General features: G+C 53.7%; 1 protein-coding gene across 2 annotated transcripts in view; it reads left to right on the top strand.

The window, feature by feature from the left end:
- The window catches only part of ACOT11 (acyl-CoA thioesterase 11), a 53,433-nt gene that overhangs the window by 21,391 nt on the left and 17,906 nt on the right, over positions 1-14,136 (top strand). For both annotated transcript variants that reach the window (XM_086717066.1, XM_086717065.1), the window contains exons 2-4: positions 7,079-7,289; positions 8,213-8,282; positions 13,479-13,539. In XM_086717066.1, coding sequence (XP_086573192.1) covers positions 7,151-7,289; positions 8,213-8,282; positions 13,479-13,539 — 270 coding nt within the window. In that variant the 5' untranslated portion in view covers positions 7,079-7,150. The remainder of the gene's footprint in view (positions 1-7,078; positions 7,290-8,212; positions 8,283-13,478; positions 13,540-14,136) is intronic.

The following is a 14,136-nucleotide window of genomic DNA, read 5'->3' on the forward strand; positions in this document are numbered from 1 at the left end:
TGGGCTTATCTGTACTGGGGAGTTCATATAAATGGAACCATTCACTGTGTGACCTTTTGCATCTGGCTTGTTTCACTTAGCATGATGCTTTGAAATTCATCCACGTTTTATGTATCGATCATTCCTTATGTATCGATCACAGCTGACTAATGCTGTGTTATATGGATATACCACAATTTGTCTATCCATTTATCCATTGACAGACATTTGGATGCTTTCCACCTCTTGGCTGTTATGAATAGTGCTGCTATGAACATGTGTGTATGTGTATTTGTTTGAGGCCTTGTTTTCAGTGCCGTTGGGTATATACCTAGGAATGGAATGGCAAAGTTATATGGTGTTTCTATGCTCAGCTTTTTGAGGACCTGCCAAACCGTTTTCTATGGTGGGTCAAACATTTTATATTCCCCCCAGTAATGGGCAGGGGTTCTGTTTTCTCCACATCCTTGCCAACACTTGTTACTGTCCATGATTTTGGTTATAGCCATTCTAGTGGGCTCACTGTCTTTTATAATCCTCACTGTAACTTCAGGTTCTTTTATTATCCCCATTAGGCAGATGAGGAAACTGACACGTGGAGAGGTAAAATAATTGTCCAAGGTCTTCTGGGGATGAGGAACTGATAAAAGTTTCATTGATGTTCAGTTTTGTCCCATGTCCCATGAAGCTCTACTTCTGGAAGGATGGGGCTACCCTGAGGAAAGCTTGTCCTTAGCTCAGAGTTTCAATTGTACCCCATACCCCACCTCCCTTCCTCATCAGAGTGGGGGTGTAGGGCAGGATTAGAAGGTTGGTGGCCCTCCCATCCCCCTCTTTCATACTGGGAGAGCGTAAGAGCTGGCTGTCAGAAGAAGGGGGAAGCCCAGTGCCTGATCAGCCTGTGCCAGACTCTGGGCTCTGGGCGGAGACTCAGGGTCCTGGCCTCTACTCTTTTTGGTCACTGACTGGTTGCATGTTTGGAGTCATTTGCTTCCTCTCGCTGAGTGTCAGACTGGAAGAATCTCTTCCATCTTCCCCGTCTCCAAGGCCCTTGAAAAATCTGTAGAAATTCTGTAGAGATGTAAGTGGACTTCGGCTGGCTCAGAAACAAGGTATCTGAGTTTGCTCATCAGTAAAATGGGTAGAACAACAAGGCCTCACGGGGCAGATGTAAAAATTACTGAGATAACACATATGAAATCTCTCAGCATAGAACATGATGCACAGCAGGTGTTCAGTAAATGTTAAGCAAGGGGCTGGTGTAGGAGACGCTTAACACAAAATGTTGGTCTCATGTTCTACCTTTCCCACCCCATAATCGTGAAAAAATGTCAAGTGCCAACACAGCCTGTGGCCAGAGGCAGAATGAGGATGTTTGTAGAGGGCACTGGGGACCATTGTTTTATCCTATAGAATGAAGATATGATCTCACGTTACATGACGATCAGAAGCCGATGGGACAGCCCCCTGGTGTCCTCCTCCCGGCCCTGAAGCTGGTTTCGTGGATGGGAGCTCTCTGCTTTTAACTCTATGAGTTTGGTACCCACAGCTACCCCTTTTCGCCTTTTTTATGTCTGCTGGGAATCTCAAGGTGAAATGCAATTCTCTCTGGCGGCATCTTTGTGCAAGTGGATTCCTAACATAATCCTCTCTTCCCTTATTTGGTTCCGTAGCTTTGTTTGCATTTCAGCTCTGGGTGCCTGTGGGGTCTGTGTGCTGTGCATGTGCAGGCTGCCTCAGAGCCTTTTTTGGGAGGAAGATGGGGGAATAGGCCCGAGGCGGAATTTAGGATGTTGACAAATGTTGCCGCTTTGCTAGTGGTAAACCTCCAGGAGGCCACCCTGTTTCTCTGAGAGGCTGGATTCCCGCTTTGTGCAGACAGGGCGTCTAGTTTGGATGGCTTCCTCACACTGCTCGGAGTGGCCTGGCTCAGACAATCAGGCCTTTCATGAGGCCTGGCCGGTGGCTCCTAGGGTGGGCCAAAGGCTGCTTCTCCCTGCCCCCCTGGGGCCTGCCTTCTGGTCCCCACCCCCCTCAGGAAGTGGAGAGGGAGGAACATGGGCTTTGCAGTCTCTTACACAGGCCTGAATGTCTGTTCCGCTGTCACTGGCTTTTTGAATTCTCACCAAACCTCTCAAAGGGGCTAACAACCCCTCACAGGGTTGCCCTGATGTTCTGGTGAACTCAGACGAGAGAGTACTAGGTAAACAGTCAGTGTGAACTATGTTTGGGATCTCTCCCAGCTATGTTTCTGTGGAAAGCCCCAACTCAGCTTTATAATGCTAATAGTAAGTGCTCAATAAATGTTGGTCATAACGGGGGCGGGGGTGGGGGTGGGGGTGTGGTACCTACGAGCCTTAAACACTTAATCTCATTTCATTTCATCCCCACAATGACATACGTACCAATGAAGTGCATGTTATAATCCCATTCTTCCAGCCCAGGAAACTGAGACCCACAGAGGTTGGGCAGCTTGCCCAAGGTCACGTGAGTTAGTTGTGGAATCAGACTTGAACTCAGGCCAGACGGACCCCGGTGGCCTGTGTACAGTCTCGTGTCATGGTGGGTCGGTTGAGAGGTCACACAAGCCTGCTTTTCCCTGCCAGGATAGGTGGGTCTCCTCTGCTCTAGGCCTGTTCCAGATGGTTCCTGAAGGCACTAAGATCTCCCTCACTGGTCTTGTTTCCTGGCTCATCACTGTAAGTCACAACCTTCTCTGGGAGTTTTTCCCCGGTTTCCAGAGACTCCTTGGCCCCTCTCCCTCTGACTCCACCCACACAGGTACCTAGTACTTTCCTACCTGCTTCTTTTTGCCCTCCTGGTCCCATCCCCTGAGCCACTGTTGTTCTGTCCCCCCTTCGTGTCCTTTCTGCCCCTTAAACCATCCTGTCTTCACATCTCAGCTCTGGGACCGCTCTGTCACCAGCATTTTCCTTCCTTTTCCTCTTCTGTAGGTTTTATTCGGCACCTGCTCTGTGGTAGGACTGAGTCTGTCCCTGTCCCAAGGGAATGCCTGTCTGGTGAGGGGGGTGGCTGTCAAAACAGTGACTACGCAGTTTGGTTGGGGCTGTGATGGAGACAGACGAGGCTGTGGGGCCAGGGAGGCCCCAACTTTCTTTGGGGAAGAGGTGGTGGGGGCTTGAAGAGGGAGGAGGAAGAGCTTACCTGGCACACAGGGCAGATAAAGGGATCCTAGGCAGAAGCAGCACCCACATGGTGGGGAAAGGAACTGGGTAAGAGTGGTGCTCTGAGGAATGGCATGTGGTCTAGACCTTGGGAGAGCAGCTGCTGGGGCCCTGGCAGGAGCTTTATCCTGAGAGCAGTAGGTAGCCATTGAGGAGTCTTGAGCAGGGGAGGTGTCTGGTCTGGCTTGCTCTTCAGAGAGGTCTGTGTGGTCCTAAGGGACAGAATGAAGTCCCACAGTATGTGGGGGATGGGGGTGGGTGCATGGGTGGGTGGGGCTGTAAAGGCCAGACCTAGTGGGCCTGCAAGACAGGGTACAGAAAATTATGGTTGTCGTGTTGGTGGATTTGCTGTTTGGGAAGATCCTTCTGGTGCTTGTGGAAGCTAGAAGAAGGTGGAGAGACTGGAGGCCTGGGGACAGGCTGCGGAGACAGTCTAGTGAGCGGGCAGTGCCTAGCCAGGGCCTGAGCTGTCAGGGCAGAGGGGGAGCCTGAGAGTTTAGGGAAGGCAGGTCACTGGGACTTGGTACTTAGGAGAGAGAGGACATCGAGGTCGTCTGTTTGTGTGGGGTTGTTGTCAAATCGTCTAGAAGGAGCCCTGGCCCAGGGGGGCTCATCCTGGCTCCTCAGCTCTATGACCCTGGACCAGCCTGTCCCTCTGTGTGTGTCAGTCTCCTCAGCTGCGAAGGGATTGGGCAAAGTGGCCTCTCCTGCTCTGACGCAGCAGGTCTGTGACACGGGATGCCTCCTGTGGCCCGGGAGGAGGGACACAGAGCCCATGGTGTAGCCAGCTGAGACCTAGTCTGGGATGACCAAATCTGGCCAGGTCTGCTGTGGTCTGGGCCAGCCGCAGGCACATCTGCCATCTGAGAGGGTACATCTCTGACCCCCGGGTGCCCTCTCCACCTTCGTAGCAGGCTCTGCCCTCCTTGTCAGCTGTCTTGGCTCAGCCTGCCTGGCTGCTGCAGTCCCTGACTCCATCCAGGGCCTCTGCTCTCCTGTGACTGGCCCTGGGAGGAGTGGCCTGGCTCTGGGGCCCCATTGGCCAGAGCTTGTCTGGGCTGCACACGCCCCTGTCACCCAGGCTGGCTGCCTGCCCACCTTGGGATAGGAGGAGGGCCAGCCTGGCCTGCCATGGTGTGGGCAGACTGCCTTAGAGCCAGAGAAGGAGTTGGAGTCTGAGAGGCTGTGCCTGGGCCCACCAGTGCTACTCTGTCCCTTCTACTCGTGCTCCAGCCCAGGGGCTCTGGGCCCCTCTCTTTGAAGAGACAGGGGGACAGCCACAGCAGGTCTTGGCCCTCAGTTTGCCTGGGAGCTCAGCCCTGCTCAGAAGATCACGCTGTTTCCTGTCTGACAGGGTGACAGGACTTCTCAGCTTCCATTTCAATGGAAATGTCAGCTGGACATGCTAGAACCCTGCGGGGTTAGAGTCCGGAATCCTGAAACCAGAACTGGGGGTACCTTAGGGATTGGCAATCTTCCCCTGCCTCTGCCTGCCCAGCGAGTCACAGATGAGGTTCAGAAGGGGAGGGGACTTAATCTGGAATCACATAGCACCAGAGGGACAGGGCTAGGATTTGAACTCAAGTCTGCCTCTGATCGTCCCTCCACAAACCTTTGGTGAGGGCCTACTGTGTGCCGGGACCTGCTAAGCGTAAGCACTAAGCAGGAGCTTCTCAAAGGGAATGGACCAATTTATCTTTGTTCTCTCAATGTTAGGTCCAGGGTAAAGGAGAAATGCTTGGTGAATGAATGAATGATTGAACAAGGCCAAGATCCTGCCTCCAGGCATGTACAGCTCAATGGGAGGGCAGGGACTCTTTTTCATAGAATAGGAAATAGGAGGCTGGTGGGAGTGGAGACCGAGCAGGTGAGAAGCAGAGGGAGGACTGGAACTCAGGTGTCCGGACCGCTGGTCTAGGGCTTTTTCCGTCCTCACTTTCGTCTTTTGTAAAATGGGGTCAGCAGTCCTCACCCTCTGCCTTCCTTGGGAGGATCCAGTGAGGTGGCAGATGTGAAAACAGGTTTGTAAAGCAGAGGCATAGTGTGTAGGGCTTCCCCGTGTGTATGCCTGGAACTGCCCAGAAACCCCCGATGGTCTGCTCCCTTTCTTCTGACCACTCACCCTCTGCATCTTGCCTCCCCCATTTCCCTAACTTGCTCTTTCACTTCTTTCTGGAATGTTCTGCCCAGAACCCCTGGTTGTGGCATGGGTTTGGGAAGAGCGTGGGTAAATGGAATCTGTCTGCCTCCTCCCTCCGCATCTCCCACACCCAGAAAGGCAGCCACATCATACCGCCGCCGCCCCCCCCCCCCCCCCCCCCCCCCCCCCCCCCGCACAACAGGCCGGAAATGCCTTGGCAGTGGTTACCATGGTGACGGGTCCTGCTGCTCGGACCACAGTGGCCTGCCAGACGCCGACAGGAGCCTGCAAGCCTGGCAGCCTGGCACCCTGCAGGCCTCTTCCCAGGCTGCTGGGGCTGGGGCTGCCCTCCTCTCTCTCCTCGGAGTCTGGCACTGTTGGTCATACCCAGGGGCTCTCGGGAACAAGATGCCTCTCTGGGAACCCAGAAGCTATTCTGGGTCAGACAGGCCTGGTTTGAATCCCACTTCTGCCCCTTGGGGGTCCGTGACCTTGAACGAGTCACCCTGGCGTGCTTTGAACGTATTGAATTAGCTACGGGAGCCTCGTGGGGGAGGTTACTCAAGGAGCACGGACTCCAGCACGAGAGCCGTCCTTGACCCCGTGTGCGTCTGTGGTAGGGTCAGCATCGGGTCATGGCACTGGTTGCTGCTGAGTCCAGGCCCAGGGCCCTGGATTCTTCTCAGCCCCAGGAGCAGACCGTGTAGTGTGGGGGGTAGGACCTCGGGCTTTGCAGCCAGACCTTGTGCCGCAGCCAGACTTTGCCACGTACTGGGACCTCCATTTCATCACCTGTAAAGCGAGGGCACCAGTGAACCTACCTCAGGCTTTTTTTTTTTTATTTTTTGCGTGAATAAAATGGAATCAGGACATGCAAAGTGCTCAGAAGAGAGTATTTGCTGCTTAGTAAGTGCTAGATCAGTATTGGCAGCGGCTGTTATCATTGCCGTGAGAATCGGACCTTGTGTCACTTTTCTCACACATGCAGGTGTCCCCAGCTCCCATTCACGGCCTCTTAGGGACAGCGGGCCAGAGAGACGGGAGGCCCCCCCCCTTCCCCAGCCCACCCCATCCAGGCCGCTGCCGGGTGCTCGTCTACCCCCTCCGCCCAGGGAATGAGGCAAGCCGGGCCCTGGGCAGAAATTTCACCTCAGTTCAGGAGTTTGAGGATTTTCTCGGCTGCTTCTCCAGCTGGAAGCTGCTGCGGCCCTGGCCTGGTTCAGACAGCTGCTCAGGGACTGCGTGAGCGCTCCTAGTCATAAAGCCAAGTGCTCGGGACAGGGGGACACCCAACGGGGGTGCTGCCTTTGGTGTCGTCTGCAGAAGGAAGGAGCCCGAGGAAGGGCCCTTTGGGGGCAAAACAGCGGCTGCTTCTTGGACTACTTTATTGACAACAGATCCCCAGGCTTGACTACTAGAGGGCTCACCAGGCCTCCCTGCAGAGAGAGGGGGAGTCTTGCAAGAATGAAGGTCAATCTGAAGCAGGCCTTGAACCAACTGGCCCATGAGCTGGAGGGAGAAGGACTGAATTCCCCTCCCCCTCCCTGAGGTCCGAGGTCCTGTGAACATGGGGAGCTGGCCAAGAGGAAACTGGATGGAAGTGGCATCCAGCGAGCCTCCTGGGGTCTGAGAGTGGTGGCCACTCTTGGAGTTGGGGTCTGGTGGGAGGCGTCCCCGGGGCGCCGTCTGCTCTCCCTGTGGCAGTCGGGTCTCCGGTCGGGCGGACCCGGGAGATCCTGCAGTGAGCTGACCTCCCGTCCCCACCTCTTCCCAGGGCTTCGCCTCCGTGTTCTCAAGCCGCCTGTCCCGGAAGTCAGCCTCGCACGCAGAGAAAGACGACGGTGCCATGGCGGGCGGCGAGGGGTACCGGAACCCCACCGAGGTGCAGATGAGCCAGCTCGTGCTGCCTTGCCACACCAACCAGCGCGGCGAGCTGAGCGTTGGGCAGCTGCTCAAGTGGATCGACACCACGGCCTGCCTGTCCGGTGAGCCCGTGCTTGGTGCAACTGTCCTCCCACCGGTGGCCCCACCACCCAGAGGGGAGGCCTCCATTATCAGAGGCGGTCACTGGCCCTCCCGAGCGCCGTGCTCCTTCCTCATCCTGCCCTTTGCTCGTACTGTTCCAGCCGCCTGAGATGCCCCCTCCAATTTCTCCACGCTCAGCTGGGGCCCGCCCTCGCTCCCCCAGACCTCCACAGCTCTGTCCCTGCACCTTCAAACGTGGCTGCTCCGAGACTGGCCCGAGAGTGCCCTGAGCAAAGGCCACCGCTGCCCACCTTGCTGAGTTGAGTGGAGCTGAACTGAGCTCTGAGTACTCTCCCACCCGCAGGGAGCTCACCGTCCAGTAGGGGCACAGATAGGTGATCTACCTGCCCCCCAGCACTGGGAAAGAGGCAGAATCGGGTCTGTGGGAGAACAGACCAGAAGCGGTGACTCAGCCCTGGGGACAGGGGAGGGATTCCGGAGGGACTGAGGTAGTGAATGCAGTCCTGCCAGTAAGAATGACTTGGGCAGGGAAACAGAGGTGGGTGAAGGTGACTGGACCGGGGTACGGCACCTGAGCGGGCCGAGAACTAGAATAGCCCAGTGTGATCTTTCATTCATTCGACAGCTGCTCATGGAGTGTCTCCTGAGCCAGGCACTGTTCCCAGGCTGAGGCACCGCAGTGAACAAGACAGGCAAAAATCCTTGCCCTCAAGAAACTTGCAGTCTGGCAGAAGGGAGAGACCCCAGATGGACAAAACCTGGATAGATAAGCAGGGTCAGGGCCCAGTAAGCGAGGTGAAGAAAACTAGAGAAGGGTGGGTGTGGGCAAGGAGGCACAACCTTAGCTCTGGCCGCCTGACATTTGATCAGAGGCCTGGTGACAGGGGGATGATGCTAACCCACGGCTTTCTTCTGATGCCAGCCGAGAGGCACGCTGGCTGCCCCTGCGTCACCGCCTCCATGGACGATATCTATTTTGAGCACACCATCAGGTAAGTGGCCCCTCCTGCTCCTTGGTCCCCCTGGTCTGCCCACCACCAACGCAGGGCTCCTCCTCCCTCTCCCCACCTGGTCAGCCTGTGAGCCGTGCAGAGCCCTGGAACCTGACTTGACAGACCGAGGGCCTTTGCAGAGCAGGTAGTGGCCCATCTGCAGGGGCTCTGGGAGAGGCACGGGCTAGGAGCTGGGCTGCTGCTGGGTGCTGCGGGGTGGGTTCCCGCGGCCAGGTTTGGAGTTGGACGTTGCTGAGGCGGCATCATGGGGTGCTGTGTGACTTTGGGGTGGTCAGTCTCTTTCTCTGGGCCTCAGTTTTCTGATCTGCAGAATGGAAGGCATTAGTCTTAAACGGTGCATATCTTTTTGAACTTGGACATTCTCTATGGGTCCTTGGTCACTTGTAGAATGTTTCCTAGGCAAGGTCCCTTGGAAAAGCCTGAGTTATAAACTTGGGCCATTCAACTTCCGCTTACATGCCTCCAAGAATGAGGAGTTCACTATGTTGCAGTTTGTTTTGTTTTGTTTTCTAGTTGCTTTTTAAATTTTTTTTTTTTTAACGTTTATTTATTTTTTGGGGACAGAGAGAGACAGAGCATGAACGGGGGAGGGGCAGAGAGAGAGGGAGACACAGAATCAGAAACAGGGTCCAGGCTCTGAGCCATCAGCCCAGAGCCCGACGCGGGGCTCGAACTCACGGACCGCGAGATCGTGACCTGGCTGAAGTCGGACGCTTAACCGACTGCGCCACCCAGGCGCCCCTCTAGTTGCTTTTTAAAATGTTTATACTGGGGCACCTAGGTGGCTCAGTCAGTTAAGTGTCCAGCTTTGGCTCAGGTCATGATCTTGCGGTTCGTGGGTTCGAGCCCCGCGTCAGGCTCTGTACTAACAGCTCAGAGCCTGGAGCCTGCTTTGGATTCTGTGTGTGTCTCTCTCTCTCTGCCCCTCCGCCGTTCATACTTGCTTCTCTCTCTCAAAAATAAATAAAATTTATTTAAAAAAAAAATTAAAAAAACCCAATAAACTGTCTACACTGATGCAAAGCCCTCAGCCCAGCCTTGCAGGGGCTGCATACGGTGTTTTGGCCTCCACTCCTGCTCCTAAACTCACCATCAGTGTCTAGGACATCAAATGCCAAGGATTGAGTCAGGGCTTTCTGGGTACCAGCACGTTGAGTTAAGGAGAAAATGTGGCCAATTCCTGTCTTCGTTTATTCGGTCCTTTGTCACTACCTGCGCCTGTTCCAGATCAAGGCCCACGCTGGGTTTCGGGTATGCAAAGTCAACTGGAGCATGGTCCCTGTGCCCCAGGAGCTCCCATTTGTGCAGGTGTAGAAACAGAATTTGAATTCAAGGGGTATGTCCCATGCTAATCATGATCTCTGACACATGGGTGCTTTGTCATACTCTAAATATCTTTTATTTTAGAGTAGTTTTTAAAAAAAGTGCTAATTTATCTATTTTGAGAGAGAGTGGGAGCGAGTGCACAAGTGGGGGAGGAGCAGAGAGTGAGAGGGAGGTGGGGAGAGAACCCCAAGCAGGCTCCATGCCATCAGCACAGACCCTGACACGGGGCTTGATCCCATGAACCATGAGATCATGACCTGAGCTGAAATCAAGAGTTGGTTGTTCAACTGACTGAGCCACCCAGGTGCCCCTAGAGTAGTTTTTGATTTACAAAAAAAAGTTGTAGCTCAGAAGATCATACAGAAAGTTCCTATATACCCTACAGCCAGTTCCCCTGTTATTAACATTTTAATTGGTGTTGTACCTTTGTCACTATGAATGAACTAATATTGATGCTTTATTTGTAATGCTTTTTTAATCCATTAACCTATTTAATCCTCAGAACAATGTTGTGAGGTTCTGGCTATGAGTATCCTCATTTTACAGGTTAGGAAACTGAGGCACAGAGAGGCAAAATAACTTGCTTAAGGCCGGGTAGCTAGTGGAGGACCCAGGAACCCCGGAACTCTTATTCTTAACCAATGGGATGCATTTTCTGTATGTCTGGGGGCGAGTGTAATGGCATAGGGGGTAGTCAAAGGGGGCTTCCTGGAGGAGGTGTTTGAACTGGCTCAGTACCATCAATACTGTATGTAGGGACACTTAGAAGGCAAGGGGAGCTCTGTGTCTGGGTCAGTCCTAGGTCTCTGCTGCCAATGCAGGTTCTGGAACCCAGAGGAGCTAGGGAGGAGAGGGCTGGGGGTGGGGAGTGGGCATGCATGGTGGGTGGACCCGCCACAGGACTCAGAGAGTGAAGGTGAGTCTGGGCCGAGGAGGATGTGGGTGGAAGGGCAAGCCAGAGAGGATGCTGGGAAGGAAGGCAAGCTGGGGATGGGGTCAGGAGCATGGTTGGTTGTCAGGAGAGGCCTGGCTGCACCTGAGGAAAACTGGAGAAGTTGTTTTGTTTGTTTGTTTGTTTTTGTTTTTGCCATTTAAAAATATTTCAAAATGTATCTCTAAGTGGTAGGAACTGCTTTTGTTTTTTTCCATTTTAAAAATTTAGTATTCTATTAAAATTTTTTTTTCTTTTAACATTTATTTATTGTTGAGAGATAGAGTGTGAGCAGGGAAGGGACAGAGAGAGAGGGAGACACAGAATCCAAAGCAGGCTCCCAGGCTCCGGCTGTCAGCATGGAGCCCGACGCGGGGCCCGAACTCAGGAACTGCCAGATCATGACCCGAGCTGAAGTCAGACGCTCAACCAACTGAGCCACCCAGGCACCCCTATTATTCTATTTTTTAAAGTTTTATTTATTTTGAGAGAGAGAGAGAGACAGAGCGAGCGAGTGCAAGGGAGCCCGGGGCAGAGACAGAGAATCCCAAGCAGGCTCCGCGCTGTCCATGCAGAGCCTGACGTGGGGCTTGATCTCACAAACCATGAGATCATGACCTGAGCTGAAATCAAGGGTCGAAGTCTTAACCAACTGAGCCACCCAGGCGCCCCTGTTTTCATTTTGTTTTGCTTTACGGTTATCTTTGTTGTCCAAGCCTAGATACAAATAAGGTTGCAACTGATTGCTGTGTCCCTCAAGTCTTTTTTTTTTTTTTATCTATAGGTGCTACGCCTCCCCCCAGCACCCTGTCCCCTCACCACCTCTCTCCTGGTCATCTGCCCTCTTAGTTCTCCATCATCCGGGTTTTGCTGTTAGCATCACTGTGGTGTCATTTAACATGCTCCTCTGTCCCTTGACAGTAAATTGGTCCTGGGGAAGGGCTTGAATGGGGCTCAGACTTGTTTGTGGGAGCTGCCTCTGTGATGTGAAGATCACCTGGAGGGAGTGTTGGGGGGCTGGAGGCTTAAGGTGGCCCCCGAGGAAGTTGGGCAGTGGCCCTGGGGAAGGAGTGACCCTGGGGAAGGAGCCGGTTTTGGCTTGAGCTGTGGGATGGAAGAGTCAGGAAGGAAGAAAAGCTCAGGAGTCCAAATGGGTGTCTGCTTGGCTTTGGAAATGGAGGAGGGGGGAGGAGGGGGGTAGTTGGGGGATGAAGAGGAGGGGGAGGAGAAAGAGAGGAAAGAGGAGGAGGATGAATAGGAGGGGGAGGAGGAGGAGGGGGATGAAGAAGAGACACAAATCTCTCTCTTTTTTTTAGCACCACAGAAAATAGACTGTTATTTTTATTTCAGGGATCATGGAATTTTTTTCCCAATTTCTTATAATGAAAACTTTCAAAGTTATAGAAAAGTTGCATAGTGCAATGATCACCACCAGCGAGATTCAAGAATTAACATTTTTTGCTACATATGCGTTATCTATATATGGATAAGTAAATACACAGACTTCTCTCTGTTTTTTTCTGAACTATTTGAAAGTAAGTTGCAGACATCATGACACTCATCCCTCCATATGTCAGCACGCATCTCCAAAAAACGATAGTCCCTTCCACGGGGACCAGTTAGGACCGCTAACAACATGAACAGAAATGGACAAGTCCTTGGCACACGTGAGCTCCTGTTATTCACGGAGCTCCCGGCACCGGCTCTGTCTTACCTCCTCTAGCCTGACCCTCAGTAGTCACGCCTTCTCTGTACTTTACAGACAAGGAGATAGGCTCAGAGAGGCAAAGTGACTCATCCCAGGTCACATGACTCAGTAGTGTGACAGTCACGGTAGAGCTTGGCTGGAGCCCAGGCCTTTGTGGCTCTTGTCCACTGCCACCCCTTGACAGGCAGTCCCCTTGGAAGGGACCCTTCCTAGCCTTGGGGAAGAGGCTGTGCCTTTGGGAAAGAAATTAGCCCTGTGCTGTCCATGTTTGTGGCCCAGGCACAGAGAGGTGAAAGGACTTGCTCAAGGTCACTCCAGCCTCTGCCTCCTCCTCATAGGCTATCAGCTGGGCACACTCTGTGCCTCCGGTTAGACACAGAGCAGGTGAGGTGGCCCCTCTAGGGAGTCGGACTGTTCATCTGGACATGGGAATTATTCCAGAGGGACAGACTGCACCTGGAAAAGGTGGGGCCGGTGTAGTCAACAGAACAGTCTAGAACCCTGACTCCGTCACTTTTTAGCTGGGTGACCTTGGGCAAATGGTTTACCCTCTCGGGTGTTCAATCCACTCTAATGTAAGCTTGTCAAGCTTATTTGGAGACTCTAATGAGGTAATGCTTGGGACATCATAAGCATTCTTGAAATGTTTCCGTTTTCCTTCCCACCCCTTGTTTATAGTCCCTTGCGTGTAGTAGGCATTCGGCAGATGTGGGATGCATTCATTCAGTAGGCCACTGTCTGTGGAGGACCTACCCTGTGAGGTGTGCTAGGCCTTGCAGTCAACGGTGAGCAAAGCAGATGCGATCCTTGCCCCAGTGGAGCTTAAGGATTGTGGGGGAGACAGAGGCCCCCTCTGTTGAAGTGTTGGGAGGATGAACCATATCGGGCTTTGGGTGGGGGCAGGTTCCCTGAAGAGGGGACTGTGGAGCCACAAGCAAAAAGAAGCTTGAGCATTCACTGGACAAGGGGGAGATGAGTGAAACCACGCCCCCTCTCTCAGCCTCCACTCTCCCACCTGTACAACAAGGTACTAACACTATCTTGCCAGCTTGCTTTGAGGACTCGGTGACATTGCCGATGTGACCATGCTCCGTAAGCCATGACATTTCTCTGCCAGTTGCCTTCAGCAGAGGCCCTGCAAGTATCTGGGGCCCCTCTTCCCTCACTCTATCCCCAGTGGAAGGCTCACCTCCTGCGCTTCTCTCCCCAGTGTCGGACAAGTGGTGAATATCAAGGCCAAGGTGAACCGGGCCTTCAACTCTAGCATGGAGGTGTGTGGGGTGGGTGCTGCCTAGGGGTGGGTAGGTGGGTGGGTAGGTTTTCTACCTCTTCTCCCTACTCAGCCCCCAGCCTGGCCACACGCACACCCGCAGAGCCCTGGTCGAGGCAGCAGAGTTTTGAAACAGCTGGCAGGGCTGGGGGGGGATCCTAAGGATCTTCCTGTCCAACACCCCCTAGCACAGAAGTGAAACTGAGGCCCAGGGAGGGGAAGAGGCTTGTCCCAGGTCACCAGGTCACATACATTCCAATGTGCGACTGACTTCCAGTCTCCTTGGTCTTCACCCTTAACCTAAGACTCTCTTCAGCAGCCAGGTGGTCACGGGAAAGCAGGGAAGGCAGCTGCCATGCCTGACCCTGGAGGCAGCAGGACTGGAGTAGGGAGAGCCTGAACTGCAGTCCGTTAGCTTACCTCCCATAGCCTCTGTTTCCCCATCTGTGAAATGGGAACATGAGTCCTATGCTGCAGGGTTCTTAAGTGATGCACAGGGCTCTGTGAGCTTTGGGGGAGCGACTGTATTTCCCACCTGTGGACGCCAGGCTCAGGCCATGTCCCCCAGCTGGGCCACTGAGGCTGGGGCAGCAGAGTC

Source organism: Puma concolor, chromosome C1 (genome assembly GCF_028749965.1).
Source record: "Puma concolor isolate L17-30 chromosome C1, mPumCon1.1.hap2, whole genome shotgun sequence".
NCBI classification, from domain to species: Eukaryota; Metazoa; Chordata; class Mammalia; order Carnivora; family Felidae; genus Puma; species Puma concolor.